General features: G+C 42.3%; 1 protein-coding gene and 1 long non-coding RNA gene across 9 annotated transcripts in view; one reads left to right on the forward strand and one right to left on the reverse strand.

The window, feature by feature from the left end:
* Positions 1–19,518, forward strand: part of SUSD1 (sushi domain containing 1) — a 163,717-nt gene that overhangs the window by 142,207 nt on the left and 1,992 nt on the right. For 3 of the 7 annotated variants that reach the window (XR_012126747.1, XR_012126776.1, XR_012126748.1), the window contains one exon: positions 16,847–17,013. Coding sequence is in view for 3 of the 7 variants with exons in the window: in XM_073226163.1 (XP_073082264.1) it covers positions 16,847–16,916 (70 nt within the window). In the remaining 4 variants the exon portion in view is untranslated. Of the gene's footprint in view, positions 1–5,385; positions 6,421–16,846; positions 17,048–19,518 lie in introns of those variants that run through there. The other 4 variants (XM_073226163.1, XM_073226176.1, XM_073226186.1 and 1 more) reach the window with 4 other exon arrangements.
* The window catches only part of LOC118974141 (uncharacterized), a 31,064-nt gene continuing 28,678 nt past the window's right edge, over positions 17,133–19,518 (reverse strand). For both annotated transcript variants that reach the window (XR_012126779.1, XR_012126778.1), the window contains 2 exons: positions 18,928–19,073; positions 17,133–17,257 (listed from right to left, as the gene is read on the reverse strand). This is a non-coding gene — a long non-coding RNA (uncharacterized lncRNA). The remainder of the gene's footprint in view (positions 17,258–18,927; positions 19,074–19,518) is intronic.

Here is a 19,518-nt window from a genome sequence, read left to right on the forward strand (position 1 = left end):
GTGCTGCTGTCTATTTCAGGAATTTCCATCTCCGAGTTCAGACTCTGATCTTGCTACAAATGACACCAGACTCGTCTTCATACTCCTCCCTAAAGAAAATCCATTCGAAGAAACATTAATGATTGATATGGATTTTAAAAACATTTGCTAGGAGAGAGAGAGAGAGGAGTGGGTTTCCATCACGTACCAATATACAAAGAAATCAATAAGCCCCCAGTTCCGCTTGGGCTGAGCTGCCTCTGATAGCTTCATCTGCTCTATGCTTCCCCACCTGGGTCTGATGGGGTTTCAAATATTTGTTTTGCAGTTAAAGGTCAGTTCACCCACCCACATCTTGCTCAAAGACCTTGGTGATCAAGAAGTTAGGGTGCCCAAGGGGAGGACACAGGGTCTTGGGTTTCCCTTATTTACATCCTCGGGGGATACCCAGGCTCTGGAAGTATGCTGCTGCTCCTTGGTTGGGACAAATGGGCCTTCCAACTACGGCAAGTCTTCGACCTCCTTGACCTTGGTGTCTGGAGAGACCAAAGAGAACTGTTGCAGAAAAGGGAAGACTGCTAGATTTGAAGGCTGACTGTCATGATGGCTCTAGAACAGACTCGAGTCATGTATTGTCCTATCTCATCCCCAAAAGAGCAGCAAAGGCCCCTATCCCTGCACCACTGTCATATCAAGCTTTGCTCTTTGCAAAATACTTCCACATATATTACTTTATTTCCTGCTAACAGTTCTGTGAGATAAGTGGTGATCATCTCCAATTAACAGAAAATAAAATCTGAAGCTCTACAACTAAAACAGAAAAGATGTGACTAGATCTGAAACTTAACTGATTAGCTTGGTGCAAAATTGTTTCGCTTTTCCCCATGGAACATTTATTTTCTTCTCCCATCCATTCCATCCTCTCCACCCCCAACAAAATTTCCTTTCTCCTATAATAAGTTTAGTTTAGTACTTTCCAAGTCAAACACTGGGCTCTATGCCCTCTAGTCTCCACATTTTACAAGCTTTTTTTAAATTAGGCTCTCTTACAGGGCTAAAAGCAGAGCTGCAGTTCAGCTTAAATACAGACAAGGTCAATACTACTCAAAAGGGAAGGGCATTGTGCCCTGAGATTTGCAGTGTAACCTGAACTTTTTTGCATTTTGAGATAGAGGAAGGGATCAAACAGCCCTGCCAAGCCTAAAGAGTTAACCGGTGGGCTTTTCTAGGGTAATTTTCCTGCTTCAGACTGCTGAAGTGAGAAGTAACATTTTGGGGGATGACAGGGGTACATTGAGTGGTAGAGGACATGGAACAAGTGGGAACTGTATATATCATTGAGATCTTCATATTCATTAGCTTACAGCACTTTATGGTATCTATTCCTCATTTCTAAATCTTCATGTCAGCAATTAAATCCTTTTTAAACTCAGGATAAGTGTAGTCATTTGTGTTGCCTTATTTTTTTTAATAACTAGATTTGCCAGAGATTCATCCCTTCAATTGTTTTTCCTCCCAAAGAAACAGCTCTTGGATTTATATCTTATTCTATCCAGTTTTATTTCCTAATTAATTTGTTTCCACCTTTACCTTTATTATGTTGATGTTCTTGTTTTTTTTTTTATTTTTGTAGGTGAACTTTTTTTTATTATAGTATGAGATAGAGTCTTTATCTTCAAAGGAACTTTGGAACACCCTCTTCCCGGTTTCTCTTTTGCCTGTTAGTCATTTTTTCTCAGTACAAGATCACGTGGGATGAAACAGACGAAGTCACAATTTGTCAGAAACACCATCTCTTTATTCGCAGTGCTTTGCATGCACAGTAGGTGTTTCGTGAATATCGGTTGAGTGGATAATTTTATTGCCTTTATTTAAGGAATGTCATTATTTCTTTATTATTTTGTGACCTGAACCCCTTCTGCACTCTTTTTTTTTTTAGTTGAAGTATCATTGATATGCAATCTTATACTGGTTTCAAATATACAACACAGTGGTTCAACACTTACCTATATTATTAAATCCTCACCCCCTCTAGTGCAGTTACTATCTTTCAACGTAGAAAGATGTTGCAGAATCATCGACTATATTTTCCATGCTGTACTACTGTCCCCGTGACCAACTTATATTGTGATTGTGAATTATTGTGCCCCTTTATCCCCCTCACTCTTCCCCCCATTTGCCCCACCCTTCCCCATTGATAACCACTAGTCACTTATCAGTGTCTATGAGTCTACTGCTGCTTTGTTCCTTCTGTTTTGCTTTGCTTTTATACTCCACAAATATGTGAAATCACATGGTATTTGTCTTTCTCTACCTGGCTTATTTCACTAAGCATAATACCCTCTAGCTCCATCCATGTTGTTACAAATGGTAGGATTTGTTTTCTTCTCATGGCGGAATAATATTCCATTGTGTATATTATTTACCCATTCATCTATTGATGGACACTTAGGTTGCTTTAATATTTCAGCTATTGCAAATAGTGCAGTGATAAACATAGGGGTGCATATTCCTTTTCAAATCAGGGATTTTGTTTTTCTTTGGGTAAATTCCTAGAAGTGGAATTACTGGGTTCAATGGCATTCCTATTTTTAGTTTTTTGAGGAACTGCCATACTGCTTTCCAGAGCAGTTACACCAATTTACATTCCCACCAACAGTGCAGAGGGGTTCCCATTTTTCCACATCCTCGGGTGTTCTTGATTTCTTTAGGGTAGTTTCTATTAAACCTGTCATTAAATGTTAGCATATTGTTATTCTTTGTTTAGTAATAAAAGCATGATTAAAAGGAAGCATCCCATTAATTTTTATAAGTTCTATTTTACAATTAGTTTGCAATAGTATTTTGATGTTGGCCGGTACAGAATCTTTTCTAGTTTCCAATTGGTAGATACTAAAAATCAAGATGGAATGCTGTTGACACTTGCCAGGAATATCTACATCTGGGATTGCAGAAACACACAAGTCATCCTCACCCAGCCCCTCCGTATTTCTCTGTAGACATTCCTGCAGAGCTGTCAATAAGAAACACTAATCAAATGGGAATCAAAGCACCATTTTATCAATAGCTGAGCCAGTTCACAGTAATGTTCAGTGAGAAGCTCTGGAGAAGCTAGAATGGGACAGAGAACTCAGAGTCAAGCTCAATAGAGGCCCTGCTCTCTTGGGACCAAATACTCCAGTATCTTGTGGCAAGTGCTGGCTGGGATCTAAGAGGTGCCCTGATGGTCCCACCTGGGCCTCAGGGGTCCCCAGGCACACAGAGCTGGAAAAGGACAAGGAAGCAAGCAGAGCAGCTGCAAAGCCACCTGGCTGGCAGGAAGAGTGTGAGGCACGAAGAGAGTCGGCAGAGAAGCGCGCAGCTTGGGAGACGCAGCTGAAATCTCCCTTCCTGAATAGTAGAGGTTTTATCTTTGTGTCATTGTTTTGTTATTCGTGTCTCCTTAGGCTTTGTGGTCACAGAATATGATCTGAGGAAGTTCTCTTTCAAAACCTAATGAGGTTTTCCTGCTGGGCTGTTTCTGTGCAACTGTGTCTTCGACATTTTTAAAAAACCTATTTCATCTGTATTTAATATTTAGTTGATTCAAGCTTATTATATACATTGTTTCACATTTTTATACATTTATTTATTGTCCACTTGATTGGTGATGGACAGGTACAACCTGTTGCTACAATCGTGTATTTAGAAAATCAGAACATGACAAGATTTAATGTTTCTTTACTGTGTTTTTTACCTTTTATTCATGTAAAATGATTCCCTTTGTCCCATTGCAATCTTAAGCCTTGAATTCCACTTTTCTTTTATGAATATTGCCAGGCCTTTTTGCGTTTGTTTGATGTACCTTTACCCACATTTTAAGCTTTTCTGAGTATTTCACATAAACTGTTTTAATCTGAAACTTTTGTGTTACTTCTGTGATACTGTTTTATATTTTTCTGTTTTTAAAAATATTTCTTTGTGTTCCCATTCTTTTCTCCCTCTTTCCCTCTCTATCCTCCCACCCCCACTTTCACCAGTTGTAAATATACACTCCAGTAATTTCTAGTAAATGTATAGAACTGTGCTACCATCACCATGATCCAGTTTTAGAATTTTCTCATCCTCCTTAGGCAAATGATGATATATTTTATGTCTATAAATTTGCCTTTTCTGCAAAATTCACACAAGTGAAATCATACAATATATGGTCTTTGTGTCTATTTTCTTTTCATGATGATTTTGAAGTATTTTGCATATTGTGTATCAGTACTTCATTCATTTAATTGTTGAACAGGATTCCATTACGTGGATATACCACATTTTGTCCTGCTCACCCACGGTGGACTAGTATTTGACTGTTACAAATAATGTGGCTGTGAGTATTCGTGTACAGTTATTTATGGCAACATGTTTGTACTTCTCTTGGGTAGATTGTCAGGAGTGGAGTCTATGGTAAAATTTATGGTAAGTTTCTGCTTGACTTTACTTTTTGTTTATGAAAATACTAGTAGATCAGTAGGTCATTTTTCTGACCTGTCTGGCCTTCTTTTTTCTCTCCTTTCCCTTTTTTTTCCAAATTGAGAAGGGTATCATTTATGTAATTGAACATATCCAAATAAAATTGTTGGCTTTAATTCAGACTGTTTGGAATGTGGGACCCAGTGCTTTAGTTTTAATTGAGATGTAATTCATATAACATAAAATCCATTTGAAAGTGTACAGTTGTGTGGTTTTTAATATATTCACATTGCTGTGCAACAATTGCCACTGCCTAATTCCAGAATATTTCCATCACCCTCCAAAGAGATCCCATACCTATTAACAATCTATCCCAGCTCCTCCTTTCCCTGTCCCCTGGAAACTACTAATCTACTTTCTGTCTCTATAGATTTGCCTCTTATGAAGTTTCATGGAATCATAAATACATAGCCTTTGTGTCTGGCTTCTTTCACTTAGCCTTATATGTTTGACATTTTTTAAGAATCAGCGTGAACCAATTTGTATCCCCATCAGCAGTATATGAGGGTTCCAGTTTCTTTGGACAGTGTTTTAATGATCACCATTCTTGTTATTCTTATAAGATGGAAACAGAAGAAATGTGCCTGACTCAGCAGTAAACACTGCCCCCTGACCTTTGTTAGTATGGCAGGAACATAAACCAGGAGCTGGGGGAAGGCGACTTATCCCTAAGCCCATGTGGGTGCCGGCTTTGTTTCGGTCTTTGGAGCAGGATGAGAACCCTGCAGTCTGATTTCCTTCTGGCATTTCCTTGGGCCTTCAGGGAAGTCTTTCTAGCTTTCCCAGGTCTGGACTGAAGTGAGGAAAGAAATGGTCCTCGGGCTGATTTAGGAAAATTAAAAAGGCAATATGAAATGACATCAAACACTCTCCAGGATGACTTTCCCTCTTTGCTTTTCCTGGAAGGAACGGATGGTGCTCTCCGACTAAGCACACAAGAGTCATCTGTGTGATTGATTTGCTTATATGAGTTCATCTGAAAAGAAAACCCTTGCAGTTCTGATGAACACAGCTCCCTCTGGCTCCACAGCTTTCACAGGACCATTCCTGGGGTACACGTCTCAGGAGAACTGAGGCAGAAGAACTCTGAGTCAGCAGCCAGATTTGGTTCGGGGGCAAAACCAAAACCTGCTCATCAGACACCTTGGAAATTACTTCACTCGGTGCCACTGCTACTAAAGTTAGTTGTGGCAGGTGTTAGAAGCACAAATACAACACAGCAGAAGGACGAAGGTGTTAAAACTGTGGTTTGCTATAGGAAAACAGAAAAGCAAACAAAAATCTGTTTATGCCAATATTCATTTCTTAAGGTTTCTTAGAGCAATTAGTAAGACAGTTTGGATGGGTTTCCTTACAGGTTGAAAGCACAATTATCTCTGATGGAAAAATACAGTGCCAATGTCCTTGAATGTATGTGAGTTGATTTTCTGAAAAGTTGCATTTCCCTTCTTAGCTATCGGCTATTGCCTATCAACTACTGGAGGTGTCTTTCCGGGTGACAGTCCTTCTTAGATCACCGCTTCCCTTTCTTACTTATTCTGTAGGCTTGGGAAAGAAGGACAGTTTGAGAATATGTTCAATAGCCCAGTGCAAATAACTACCTCTGGGATAAAAATACATATTCATAAGGCTACTTTCTCAGTAAAAGAAACTGCGCTTGGAAGGAGGTTTGGTCTTTTCCAATAGCTATACTTTAAATTCAAATCAACTCCCATGTATTTAGGTAAATTTATTAATGTATTTTGAAAAGTTTGTATCTCTCCAGGAAGTGTATGGGCCTTTCCTTCTAATGCTATTACACATAATGATGTGCAGAAATATTTATATGTTTAAAAAAAAGTTGGTCAGTTTTAATATGTATATATATAGATAAATGTTGATAGATGGCAGATAAAGATTAAAAGAAATACTTTCTACTGAAAATCACTTGTGAATACATAGTCTATGTTTGATGGGGAGAAATGAAAAAGAAGAGAAGAGTGAAATACAGGTAGGAAAAAAACCCATACTTTATGTCAACAAACCAGTCCCACACACCTTTCAGTAAATCTTTATGGTCCCATATAGAAAATGTACCTCTTCTCCAAGTGTCTCCCCTACTTCCCCAATCATATGGGATATGAAACTCTGCTCCAAATCCCCCCCTTCCCGCCTTTTGTCCCTAGGTCTCACTGCTATTTGAGAAGTTAAGTGTTTGGTGGTGGTGCTAAGTTTTCCAGACCTTTCAAAGTTCAAGAGAGTGCACCTGAATTGGGTGGTTAACCCTTTTCTCACATTAGCTTTTTCTTTCTTCCACCACCTTCAGGAGGTTAAATAAATGACCAAGCAGGCAGAATGTTCCCAGAGTCAGGAAAGCCACCAGCATGCATTACACAACCAGAGAGTAAACAAGTGGCTTTGTCATACAGGCAGGGCATCCAGTATTGGCATGGAACACGAGCTGGTTTCTGGACATGACTCTCTCAACATGCCCTGTTGACTCTCAGATTAATTTTTATTTCCCCAGTCTCTAGGCTCTGGAGTTTGGGAGTTGGCCTGCTTATTAAATAGCTGCTTATAAAAGCAGTCATTATGCAACTGGCTAGTCCTTTTGCTAACCCACTGTCCTGTGTCAGGTCCTAGGTGTCAGGTGGGAGAGAGGAAACAGGTGCCAACCCAAGCTAGATTCCACGGGGACGGCACCCATTATCTCAGTTGCTCTCTGCTTTCCTGAGACAGCCTTCTCCATGCTGTGCCTACCAAGCATGCCTCAGCTTGTGCATAGCCAGCTGTGAGATCTCTTTATGCTTCCAGTAAACCTTGAGACGGTGATTGTTCTCAAAAGCAATGCAAAAAAGGTTACTCAAGCATCTAAAGTCTCAGAAACATGCCTCTTTCAAAATGGAGCAGTGCTGTCGATAATTTTGCTTGGAAGTTTCGCCTTGTCTAACGCAGAGCCTTGCTGCACGCACCATGGTCCCCTCTTGGTGCAAAATCATGAATGCATTGATTGCACATGGTCTGAGGTTCCCTTGGCCTTGCTAGCTGGCTCTTGGAGGGTCTGTGAAAAAATGCCTTCCCCCAGCTACGTGGAAGACGTGTCATAGTCAGGGAGAGAGAAATAAAGGATCCAAGGATGGGTACATCACGGCTGCCTGGAAAAATCACTCACTATTTATGATAAGGGTAACCTTAGTTCCAAAATGAGCACAAAAAGCCAAAGATTATTCTTGCAATGGATGGTATGGCTAAACATATCCAACAGTGCCCTGAGTATAAAACCTGTGCTTGCCCTATTTTGCTCTTTTTATGGTCTTCTTTGCTAAACTGCAGGTTCTAGGAGAGAACACCTTGTTTCTTTTCTTTACCATTGTGTCATCCGTGTCTCACACACACTAAGTCTTCCATAAGCAGTATTGTACAATGAGGAAAGCAAAGTGGGCTAGTCAAAATTTTAAGAGCTTTTTCATCATGCAAAAGAAAGAAGGTAGCACTCACGGAATTAGAAACACTGATTTATTTTTCAAATGCTATCGAAGATCTGCCATATAACCTTAAGCTAAGTATCAGCAGAGAGCAAAGAAAGAAAGGAACCATTAGAAAAAACACAAAACTTAAAACATGAGACAAGAGACTTGTTAAGAGGGTCACTAAGGAGAAGCCAGATCCCAGAAGAGTGTAGACACCAAGGGAAGAAAAGCATGCCAAGAAAGAAAAAAAGGTGAAAATGTCACAGGCTGACAGGAGCTCAGGCCTTCCCAGGACCTCGAAGAGCCCCCTGAATCAGCAGCTGCAGGAGGGGTCCTAGGGGCACCATGGGAGAGAAAAGCAGACTGCATGTCATTAAGTAATGGGAGGGAGGTGAGGACAGGAAGACAGGGAATGTGGGTGATATTTAAGAGCAGTTTGACTCTAGAAAAGGAAAAGAGGACTTATATCTTGGAGAGGACAGAGATTGATGGAGTGACGCTTTCTCCCCCCTTAAAATGGAGACACTTTTTTTTTCTTAAAAAGAAAAAAATGAGAGGATTAAAGATGGCAGCATGGGAAGTGAGACAGAGGCTTCTTCCTAAAACCGCATATAATATGAAAATATAATTAATACAACTAATCCTGAGAGAGCAACAGGAAAGAGGACTGCACCAGACTGCATGCACCTGGAGAAAAGAGCAGACCTCACGGAACAGGGTAACATACCAAAGCTGTGGCCCAGCGGGACCCAAGCCCTTCCCCCACCCCAGCTCACAGGTGGGAGGAAGAGAAACAGAACGGGGAGGGAGTGGAGGCCTGGGACTGCTGAATACCTAACTCCAGAAATCTGCTCTAGGAGCACAAACCCACATTCCATGGTGCTTTCATGATACTCTCGTGATTAGGGGACTGGAAAGCTAACACACACAGAATTCCTGGAGAGACAGAGATTCCAGCTGCTTGTGGAAAGCAGGGATCCATATCCAGCTGCTCTGAGACAAAATAAAGGTGGGCAGTTTGAGAGACTTCCTAATAAGGAAGCCCTTAGCAAGACGGCTGCTAGAGGGGCAAGGATTGCACAGAGCTTACTGCTCAGGAGAAAGGACAGGTAGACAAAATTGTCCAGGTGCACTCTGACCAGCAGGTTGGGAGCTTTCTAGATCTTCAGGCACTCCAGCTCCCTGGCTGGCTACACAGATCGAAGAACCCCCTCCATGATACACAGACTACTTCACCTTTCTCCTGGCCAGCCCCACCTGGCTTACAAACTGGCAAACCCTACCTGGTAGTAGGCCAGCCAGACAGAAGACCTGTCTAGAGCAACTGCAAATGCAAAGCATAGAGGCTTATACCTGTGTGCTCAGCTCACTGGTTCAGGCAGTAGAGACAAACATAGCAGCCGGGAAGCAGGAAACAGCTTTTTCCTCCCCCAGGCACCAATACCTCTCCCCTGCCATCCCCAACATTGCTTCAGGGGCTGAGCAGCTCCAGAGAGTAGAGCTTCTGGACACTAGAGGGTGCCATATACAAATATGAAATGCCAAAGAAACCTGGTCCAAAGTAAAATTATTAATACAACTCCTGAGAAAGATGACATTGACCTCATGAATCTTCCTGAAAGGGAGTTCAAAATAAAAATCATTAACATGCTCAAGGAGGTATGGAAAGATATTCAAGAACTCAGGAATGAATTCCTGTCAGAGATCCAATCATTGATATGGAGGTTATTAAAAGCAGATTAGATATGGTGGAGGAGACGATAAATGAAATAGAAACCAGAGAAGAGGAATACAAAGAAGCTGAGGCACAGAGAGAAAAAAGGATCTCTAAGAATGAAAGAATATTGAGAGAACTGTGTGACCAATCCAAATGTAACAATATTCGCATTATAGGTGTACCAGAAGAAGAAAAGAGAAAAAGGGATAGAAAAGTGTCTTTGAGGAGGTAATTGCCAAAAACTTCCCCAATCTGGGGAAGGAGATACTGTCTCAGGCCATGGAGATCCACAGATCTCCCAACACAAGGGACCCAAGGAAGACATATAGTAATTAAAATGGCAAAGATCAAGGATAAAGACAGACTACTAAAAGCAGCTAGAGAGAGAAATAAGATCACATACAAAGGAAAGACCATCAGGCTATCATGAGACTTCTCAGCAGAAACCTTCTGGCCTCAGCAGAAACAGGCCAGAAGGAAATGGCATGATGTATTTATTAACACAATGAAGCAGAAGGGCCTGGAAACAAGATTACTTTATCTGGCAAGATTATCATTTAAATTTGAAGAAGGGGTTAAACAATTTCCAGATAAGCAAAAGCTGAGATAATTTACCTCCCACAAACCATCTCTACAGTCTATTTTGGAGGAACTGCTATAAATGGAAGTGTTCCAAAGGTTGAATAGCTATTGCCAGAGGTAATAAAACCACAGTAAAGAAAGTAGAACAACTAATTACTAAGCAAATGCAAAATTAAATTAACTATCCCCAAACTCAATCAAGGGATAGACAAAAAGTACAGAATATGATACCTAATATATAAAGAATGGAGGAGGAGGAATAAGGAGGAGAAACAGAAAAGAACCTTTAGATTGTGTTTGTAACAGCATACTAAGTGAGTTAAGTTAGACTCTTAGATAGTAAGGAAGTCAACCTTGAAACTTTGGTAACCACGAATCTAAAGCCTGTAATGGCAATAAGTACATACCTATCGATAATCACCCTAAATGTAAATGGACTGAATGCACCAATCAAAAGACATAGAGTCACTGAATGGATAAAAAAACAAGACCCTGAATGGATAAAGAAGATGTGGTACATATACACAATGGAATATTATTCGGCCATAAGAAGAAAACAAATCCTACCATTTGCAACAACATGGATGGAGCTAGAGGGTATTATGCTCAGTGAAATAAGCCAGGCATAGAGAGACAAGTACCAAATGATTTCACTCATATGTGGAGTATAAGAACAAATAAAAAGCTGAAGGAACAAAACAGCAGCAGAGTCACAGAACCCAAGAATGGACTAACAGTTACCAAAGGGAAAGGGACTGGGGAGGATGGGTGGGAAGGGAGTGATAAGGTGGGGGGAGAAAGGGGGCATTACGATTAGCATGTATAATGTGGGAGGAGGCATGGGGAGGGCTGTGCAACACAGAGAAGACAAGTAGTGACTGCACAGCATCTTACTATGCTGATGGACAGTGACTGTAATGGGGTTTGTGGGGGGAACTTGGTGAAGGGGAGAGCCTAGTAAACGTAATGTTCCTCATGTAATTGTAGATTAATGATACCAAAATAAAACAACAATAACAACAACAAAAAACAAGACCCATCTATATGCTGCCTCCAAGAGACTCACCTTAAACCCAAAGACATACACAGACTAAAACTGAAAGGATGGAAAAAGATATTTCATGCAACTAAAAGAAAAAAGCAGGAGTTACAGTACTTGTATCAGAAAAATAGACTTCAAAACAAAGAAAGTCACAAGAGACAAAGAATGACATTACATAATGATAAAAGGGTCAATCCAACAAGAAGGTATAACTGTTATAAATATCCATGCGCCAAACACAGGATCACCTACATATGTGAAACAAATACCAACTGAATTAAAAGGGGAAACAGAATGCAATGCATTCATTCTAGGAGACTTCAACACTCCACTCACTCTGAAGGACAGATCAACCAGACAGAAAATAAGTAAGGACACAGAGGCACTGAACAACACACTAGAACAGATGGACCTAACAGACATCTACAGAACTCTACACCTAAAAGCTGCATAATACAACTTCTTCTCAAGTGCACATAGAACATTTTCAAGAATACATCATATACTAGGCCACAAAAAGAGCCTCAGAAAATTGAAAAAGATTGAAATTGTACCAACCAGTTTCTCAGACCACAAAAGTATGAAACTAGAAATAAATTACACAAAGAAAATGAAAAATCCCACAAACACATGGAGGCTTTACAACATGCTCCTAAATAACAAATGGCTCAATGACCAAATAAAAACAGAGATCAAGCAATATATGGCAACAAGTGACAACAATAATTCAACACCACAAAATCTGTGGGGTGTAGTGAAGGCCATGCTGAGAGAAAAGTATATTGCAATACAGGCCTACCTCAGGAAAGAACAATCCCATATGAGCAGTCTATACTCACAATGAATGAAACTAGAAAAAGAAGAACAAAGGAGGCCCAAAGTCAGTAGAAGGAGGGACATAATAAAGATTAGAGCAGAAATAAATAAAATCAAGGAGAATAAAACAGTAGAAAGAATCACTGGAAGCAAGAGCTGGTTCTTCAAGAAAATAAACAAAATAGATAAATCCCTAGCCAGATTCATCAAGAAAAAAAGAGCGTCTACTCACATAATCAGAATCAGAAATGAGAAAGGAAAAATCACTATGGACACCACAGGAATACAGAAAATTATTAGAGAATACCATGAAAAATTATATGCTAACAAACTGGATAACCTAGAAGAAATGGACAACTTTCTAGAAAAATACAGCCTTCCAAGGCTGACCCAGATAGAAACAGAAAATCTGAACAGACCAATTACCAGCAATGAAATTGAACTAGTAATCAAAAACCCACCTAAGAACAAAACCCCTGGACCAGATGGCTTCACCACAGAATTTAATCAAACATTTAGTGAAGACCTAATACCTATCGTCCTTAAAGTTTTCCAAAGAGTAGAAGAGGAAATACTTCCAAACTCATTCTATGAGGCCAGCATCACTCTAATACCAAAACCAGGCAAAGACACCACAAAAAAAGAAAATATCCCTGATGAACATAGATGCAAAAATACTCAACAAAATATTAGCAAACAGAATTCAAAAATACATCAAAAAGATCATCCATCATGATCAAGTAGGATTTATGCCAGGGATGCAAGGATGGTACAACATTTGAAAATCCACCAACATCATCCACCACATCAACAAAAAGAAGAACAAAAACCACATGATCATCTTCATAGATGCTGAAAAAGCATTCATCAAAATTCAACATCCATTCATAATAAAAACCCTCAACAAAATGGGTATAGAGGGCAAGTACCTCAACATAATAAAGGCCATATATGACAAACCACAGCCAACATTATAGTTAACAGTGAGAAGCTGAAAGCTTTTCCTTTAAGATCGTGAACAAAATACGGATGCCCACTCTCCCCACTGTTACTCAACATAGTACTGGAGGTCCTAGCCATGGCAATCAGACAACACAAAGAAATAAAAGGCATCCAGATTGGCAAGGAAGAAGTCAAACTGTCTCTGTTTGCAGATGACATGATATTGTGTATAAGAAATCCTAAAGAATCCACTCCAAAACTACTAGGTCTAATATCTGAATTCAGTAAAGTAGCAGGATACAAAATTAATGTGCAGAAATGTGTGGCATTCCTATACACTAACAATGAACTAGCAGAGAAAGAAATGAGGAAAACAATTCCATTCACAGTTGCATCAAAAAGAATAAAACACCTAGGAATAAACAACCAAGGAAGTGAAAGACCTGTACCCAGAAAACTACAAGACACTCATGAGAGAAATTAAAGAAAATACCAATAAAAGGAAACACATCCCGTGCTCATGGATAGGAGGAATTAACATTGTCAAAATGGCCATCCTGCCTAAAGCAATCTACAGATTCAATGCAATTCCTATCAACATACCAACAGCAATCTTTAACCAACTAGACAAAAATCAGTCTAAAATTCATATGGAACCACAAAAGGCCCCGAATAGCCAAAGCAATCATGAGAAGGAAGAATAAAGCTGGGAGGATTATGCTCCCCAACTTCAAGCTCTACTACAAAGCCACAGTAATCAAGACAATTTGGTACTGGCACAAGAACAGACCCATAGACCAATGAAACAGACTAGAGAGCCCAGATATAAACCCAACCATATATGGTCAATTAATATATGATAAAGGAGCCATGGACATACAATGGGGAAATGACAGCCTCTTCAACAACTGGTGTTGGCAAAACTGGACAGCTACATGCAAGAGAATGAAACTGGATCACTGTTTAATCCCATACACAAAAATAAACTCAAAATGGATTAAAGACTTGAATGTAAGTCATGAAACCATGAAACTCTTAGAAGACAACATAGGCAAACATCTCCTGAATATAAACATGAGCAACTTCTTCCTGAACGCATCTCCTCGGGCAAGGGAAACAAAAGCAAAAATGAACTCATGGGACTACATCAAACTGAAAAGTTTCTGTACGGCAAAAGACGCCATCAACAGAACAAAAAGGTATCCTACAGTATGGAGAATATATTTGTAAATGACATATCCGAGAAGGGGTTAACATCCAAAATATATAAAGAACTTACATGCCTCAACACTGAAAAAGCAAAGAAACCAATTATCAAATGGGCAGAGGATATGAAGAGACAGTTCTCCAAAGAAGAAATTCATATGGCCAACAGACACATGAAAAGATGCTCCACATCACTAATCATCAGGGAAATGCATATTAAAACCACAATGAGATATCACCTCATACCAGTAAGGATGGCCCGCTTCGAAAAGACTAGGAACAACAAATGTTGGCGAGGATGTGGGGAAAGGGGAGCCCTCCTACACTGCTGGTGGGAATATAAGCTGTTCAACCATGGTGGAAAGCAGTATGAAGGTTCCTCAAAAATCTAAAACTAGAAATACCATTTGACCCAGAAATCCCGCTCCTTGGAATTTACCCAAAGAATACAACTTCTCAGATTCAAAAAGACATAAATGCCCTCCTTTGCTTATCGCAGCGCTTTTTATAATAGCCAAGATATGGAAGCAACCTAAGTGTCCATCAGCAGATGAATGGTTAAAGAAGAAGTGGTACATATATACAATAGAATACTATTCAGCCATAAGAAAGAAACAAATCCTACAATTTGCAACAACGTGGATGGAGCTGGAGGACATTATTCTCAGTGAAATAAGCCAGGGGAGAAAGACAGGTGCCAAATGATTTCCCTCATTTGTGGAGTATAACAATGAAACAAAACTGAAGGAACAAAATAGCAGCAGACTCAGAGACTCCAAGAAGGAACTAGTGGTTACCAGGGGGGAGGGGTGTGGGAGGGCGGGCGGGGAGGGAGGGAGAAGGGGATTGAGGGGTATTATGTTTAGTGCACATGGTGTGGGGGATTGCAGGGAAGACAGTGTCACAGAGAGGGCAAGTGGCGAATCTGTGGCATCTTGCTACACTGATGGATGGTGACTGCATTGGGGTATAGGTGGGTATTCTATCTCTTCTTTCTGCTTTCCATTTTAAAAAAGAGTCCTGACCTCTGAGTCTACTGTTACTTCCTCTATAATTCTGTTTGTCTCTGTTGGTTTATGGCTTTTGGAAAACATTCCTTTTATTCCTGTCATTTCAATGGGTTTTTAATGAAAAGAAATACAAAATGTGTTCAACTCACCTTGGTTAATTAGAATCCCTTCCCCCTGGAATATTAATAACACCATTTATTTGGCCAGAAAGACAATGATCACACATTTCCCAAAGAGAACATCTTATAGGCCATATTGTCTGATGCAATGGAAAAGGAAACAGGACTTAGCTGTGACCTGGGAATGAGGGGCAGTGGTTTTGGTGTGAACCGGGGGCTTCTTTTCCTCACAGTCATTGGTTCCTGGCAGCTGTCGAGTGGCAGCTGTTGAGTATGGGGACAGCTGGGGGCAAGGAGGAAGCAGGCCTGAGCCAGATGGCACTCCGTCCATGATCTTGTGTTGATCCCCTCCCTGAACTGCAGCACTTGGTCAACCTAAGACTGGGGGGCACTCTTCTTGCTGAACGTGAGATCCTCTGGTCTCCCTAAAGCCTTAGATAAACTCAGGTCCCACCAGGGAGGAGGCAGACACAGGGTAGGAAGAGGATGGAGGTAAGAAAGGGAGTAGGAGATGGCGATGGCAGGTGGAGCCTGCCTCTGTCTCATGGCCGGGGCCTGGAAGGCCTGATCAGAGAGGACAGCTCTCAAGCATCCTAAGGGTTGGCACCACTGCTTTTGGGGCAGAACTGCCTGAAGGTTCTGAGGGTTTCTGGCTTCCAGTGCAGCAGGTGGAAGGGCTGCAGTATGGCTTGTGAAGGGCAGGGAGGGATGCTTCTGAGCAGGGCCCATTGGATTTCCTGGTGCACAGTGATGTCTGCTGGGTCCTCCCTGGGGAGGGGACTGGCCCTCCTATGGTCACAGGCTCTAGCACTGCTGCCAAGGGACCCTCCCTGCCCAGCTCTTAGAGGCTCTGAGGGGTAAGGAGAGTTTTTAGGCTGTGTCCACCCCGAGGATCACTTATAGAGAAGTGTCATCAAACCATAGTCACGTTCTCAACTTTTCAAAAACTGGGCATCTGGGCAAGGTCCTGGCCTTGCAGGGTGAGCCACAGGACATGCCGCTGCAGGTGGCAGTCTGGCTCCTCTGTGCTCTAGGGTATGATGTTCTCTGGCCAGGCATGACTTACAAACCTCGCTGAGCTGCGCATGGAGCTAGGAGACATGGTGGCGAGAAAAGATGCGTTTTTTCTCCTTAATTCCCTGGGCTCCTGAGGCAAACCACAGAGGGGCAGATAATCCTGAGCACAGAGAGAGATGCTCCATGTCAGTGGCCATCAGGGAAATGCAACCCCAAGGAAAGACCACTTCATCCCATTAGGATGAGAATTATTTGTGCAGCAAAGGAAATAAACTCTGACATTTCCCAAGATTGGGTTTGAATCCTGTTATTCTGCTTTTAAATGATTTGCTTGAGTAATTTACTTACTCTTATTTTATTCTAAAATAGATCCAGCCCATGTCAGCTATGGACACCAAGGGCTGTGTATAAATTGATTTTCCCACCTCCGACCTTCCTTTGACATTTTTTTCTATGCCTTTCCATAGGGGAGAGAACTGTGCATGCTGTGTGATAGTAGGCAGCGGAGCCATGACTGCCTGCGAGCAGGAAGCGTAGGCTGCCTCCTGGCTGGGCCTTGGTCTCTGGGAAAGCTCATGCCAGCTGATCAGAACAGAAGCCACCACCCTTCTCTCAAACACCCCTGGCTCTGGCCGTAAGTGCTCCCTGCCCAACATGGGGCTGCCCAGAAGCTGAGCCTGGTTCCCCATCCCTGTATGCTCACCCTGAACAGGCCTGCCACCATATGCAGGGCTGGGATCAGTTCACCAGGGGTAGTCTCCACCTCGTGGGCCAGCAGATAGAGTAGAGGGAAGGAAGTGGGTTTCTGCAACAAGTCTCCTCATCATGGAGATGTCTGCTGCTGGTGGCTGCCTCGGCTCTTCCTCTGATGTGGGGCTCTGAGGAATGGAAAGTGGGGTGGCCTGCTGTGCCACCTGCTATGGCTCCCTTGCTCTGATGGCATCCCTTCTTCAGGAAAGTCTTGGGCTTCCAGCCCTCACTCGGCACAGCAGGTCCTAGCTGACAATAGGCATAAAATCAGAAGGGATGTCGGAGAAGGACACAGAGAGCACGAGGACATGGTGGTTCTATGTAGAAATTTGTGGGGGTGGAGAGGTGTCATGGGGCAGCCCTACTGTCCCTTCTCCAGGGGTACAGTCGCTCTATCATGCCCAGCACCCTCAAGAATGCAAATACTTACTCTCTTAGATGGTGAGGGACCCTTTCCTAGCAGGCTTGTGATTTGTTCATGGCCTTGATTTTAAGGTAATAATACAGGTTTCTTAAACCTTCTCACCAGGCTTTCCCTGCCATGACTTGGCTTCCAGTAGGCAGGGCCTCTAGCCTGGTCTCTAGCCCAGCTCTAAGCAGGGACCAGGCCTCCCTGGCACAACCAGAGCTTGCTCACCTCAGCGCCACATGGCCTGTCTTTCTGGTCTACCCTCGGGCATTGTCCTCATGACCATCTAGTTCACCAGCTCGACCTATACTTCTCTATTCTGCCATGAGAAGGTGACTTACTCATCCTGGAAACAGCCTCCTACGTGTACTAGAAACAGCCTCCTACTAGCATTCAATCCTAAACATATGACGAGCCAAGATATCTCAAGAATTAAGGTTCATAGCTAGCATTTATTAAGCTCTCAAGTTGTCAAACACTGCTGAAAGCACTCTATGAGGAGTGGACCCATTTCTCCCCATCAACACTAATACAACTATATTTCACTGATTCCGAGACATAAATTCATTTTTACATTTTAACACCTCCAAAATCCAGTGCATCTTATAATAAATAGAACATTTTATTTGATTGGCAGCATTTTTTTCTTTCTCCCTAGTACATAATGATGTCTTAGATTTGATTCAGATAGCTCAATGTGCTGCCTCTGTGGGAACTACTAAATCAGAGAAGGTCTGATGTCTCTCACGGTGGGAGACTTTTATATTTTAAGGCCTCAGCAGGAGTAAACATTTACTTTATTGTGTCCCTGCTTTATCCTTCCTATGAAACACACAGGGCTTTTCCTTCTGTGCAGGGCAAAACTCCCTAGCAAACTTCATTTTGCTATCAACAGCTACCTGGGGGTTGGGCAGTTAACTTTACAGATGGTGTAACAGTAAAAGGAAGAGAAGATTCTCCAGAAGGTTTGTTTCTAAGTGTCACAGACTGTTCTTTCAGCACTCCTGCATTTACAGGCTCAGTCCTACATAATCTCGTTGGGATTGATACATTTAACCCCTTCTAATGCGGTAGAAATGCACATTAAAGATTGGGCTTCCCTTAAAAAATTCTTTTAGCTTGTGGACTGTACTTTTTAAAATATGAATTCATCCCTTACTGGGTTTGGGACTCACAGATGGTGGGTGTGTTTTTCCCAGAACTCCTGCCATTGGGACATTAGGCCAAAGGAGGTTTTGCAGGGCAGCAGGCAATGCAGGCAGCCAAGGTGTAAGGAAAGCTAAGAAGAAAATGCCAAGTCCCCTCCGGGGCCGCGCACTTCCCTGCATGAGGGTCCCTGGGAGACATCACGTGAGGCACTTCGCCATCCTCCCACCCGTGCGTACTCACGTGTTGAGTCTGACCGTCCCTCGTGGGGACCGGAGGTTGGGCGCCCTCAGTTTCTGAGCTTGGTGGTGGTCCCTTGGTGTTCGGGGCTGCTAGCTTCTGGCCCGGGGTGGCAGCTGAGATGTCAGCCTTGTCTCTTCACTGGAGGCCTAGCAGCCCAGAGAGATGGAGCATGAATTCTTTGGGGAGTGTGTCCATAGCCCAAGGGTGTTACATTCCTGTGCCTGGCTGGGGAGCCATAACCACACAGCCAGGGGAGAGCCTGCGCTCTGCCCAGCCTGAGCCTGCGGTTAAGACAGCGACTCTTAACCTCTGCAGCTGGGCGCTCCAGAGCCGAGGGGACCTCAGAGCAGTGGCCCGCCTGGTCAGAGGAGAAGGACTGTCCTGTTCTCTTTTACCTTAGGTGTGAAATGAGGAAGGTACTCTACTCATTAGCAAGTCTGGAGCACGTCTGCCTGAAAAGGAATTTCTGTGGGAGCTGTGGCGCTGTGTCTGAGGGTTTTAGTGGAGTGGGTGGGTGCTGTGTTTTGTTAGGGGAAGAAGAGTTTAAGTCACTAATTATGGAACCAGCCTTCCTGGGCTGGGAGCCTGCCT

The sequence above is a fragment of the Manis javanica genome, chromosome 2 (assembly GCF_040802235.1).
Source record: "Manis javanica isolate MJ-LG chromosome 2, MJ_LKY, whole genome shotgun sequence".
NCBI lineage: Eukaryota > Metazoa > Chordata > Mammalia > Pholidota > Manidae > Manis > Manis javanica.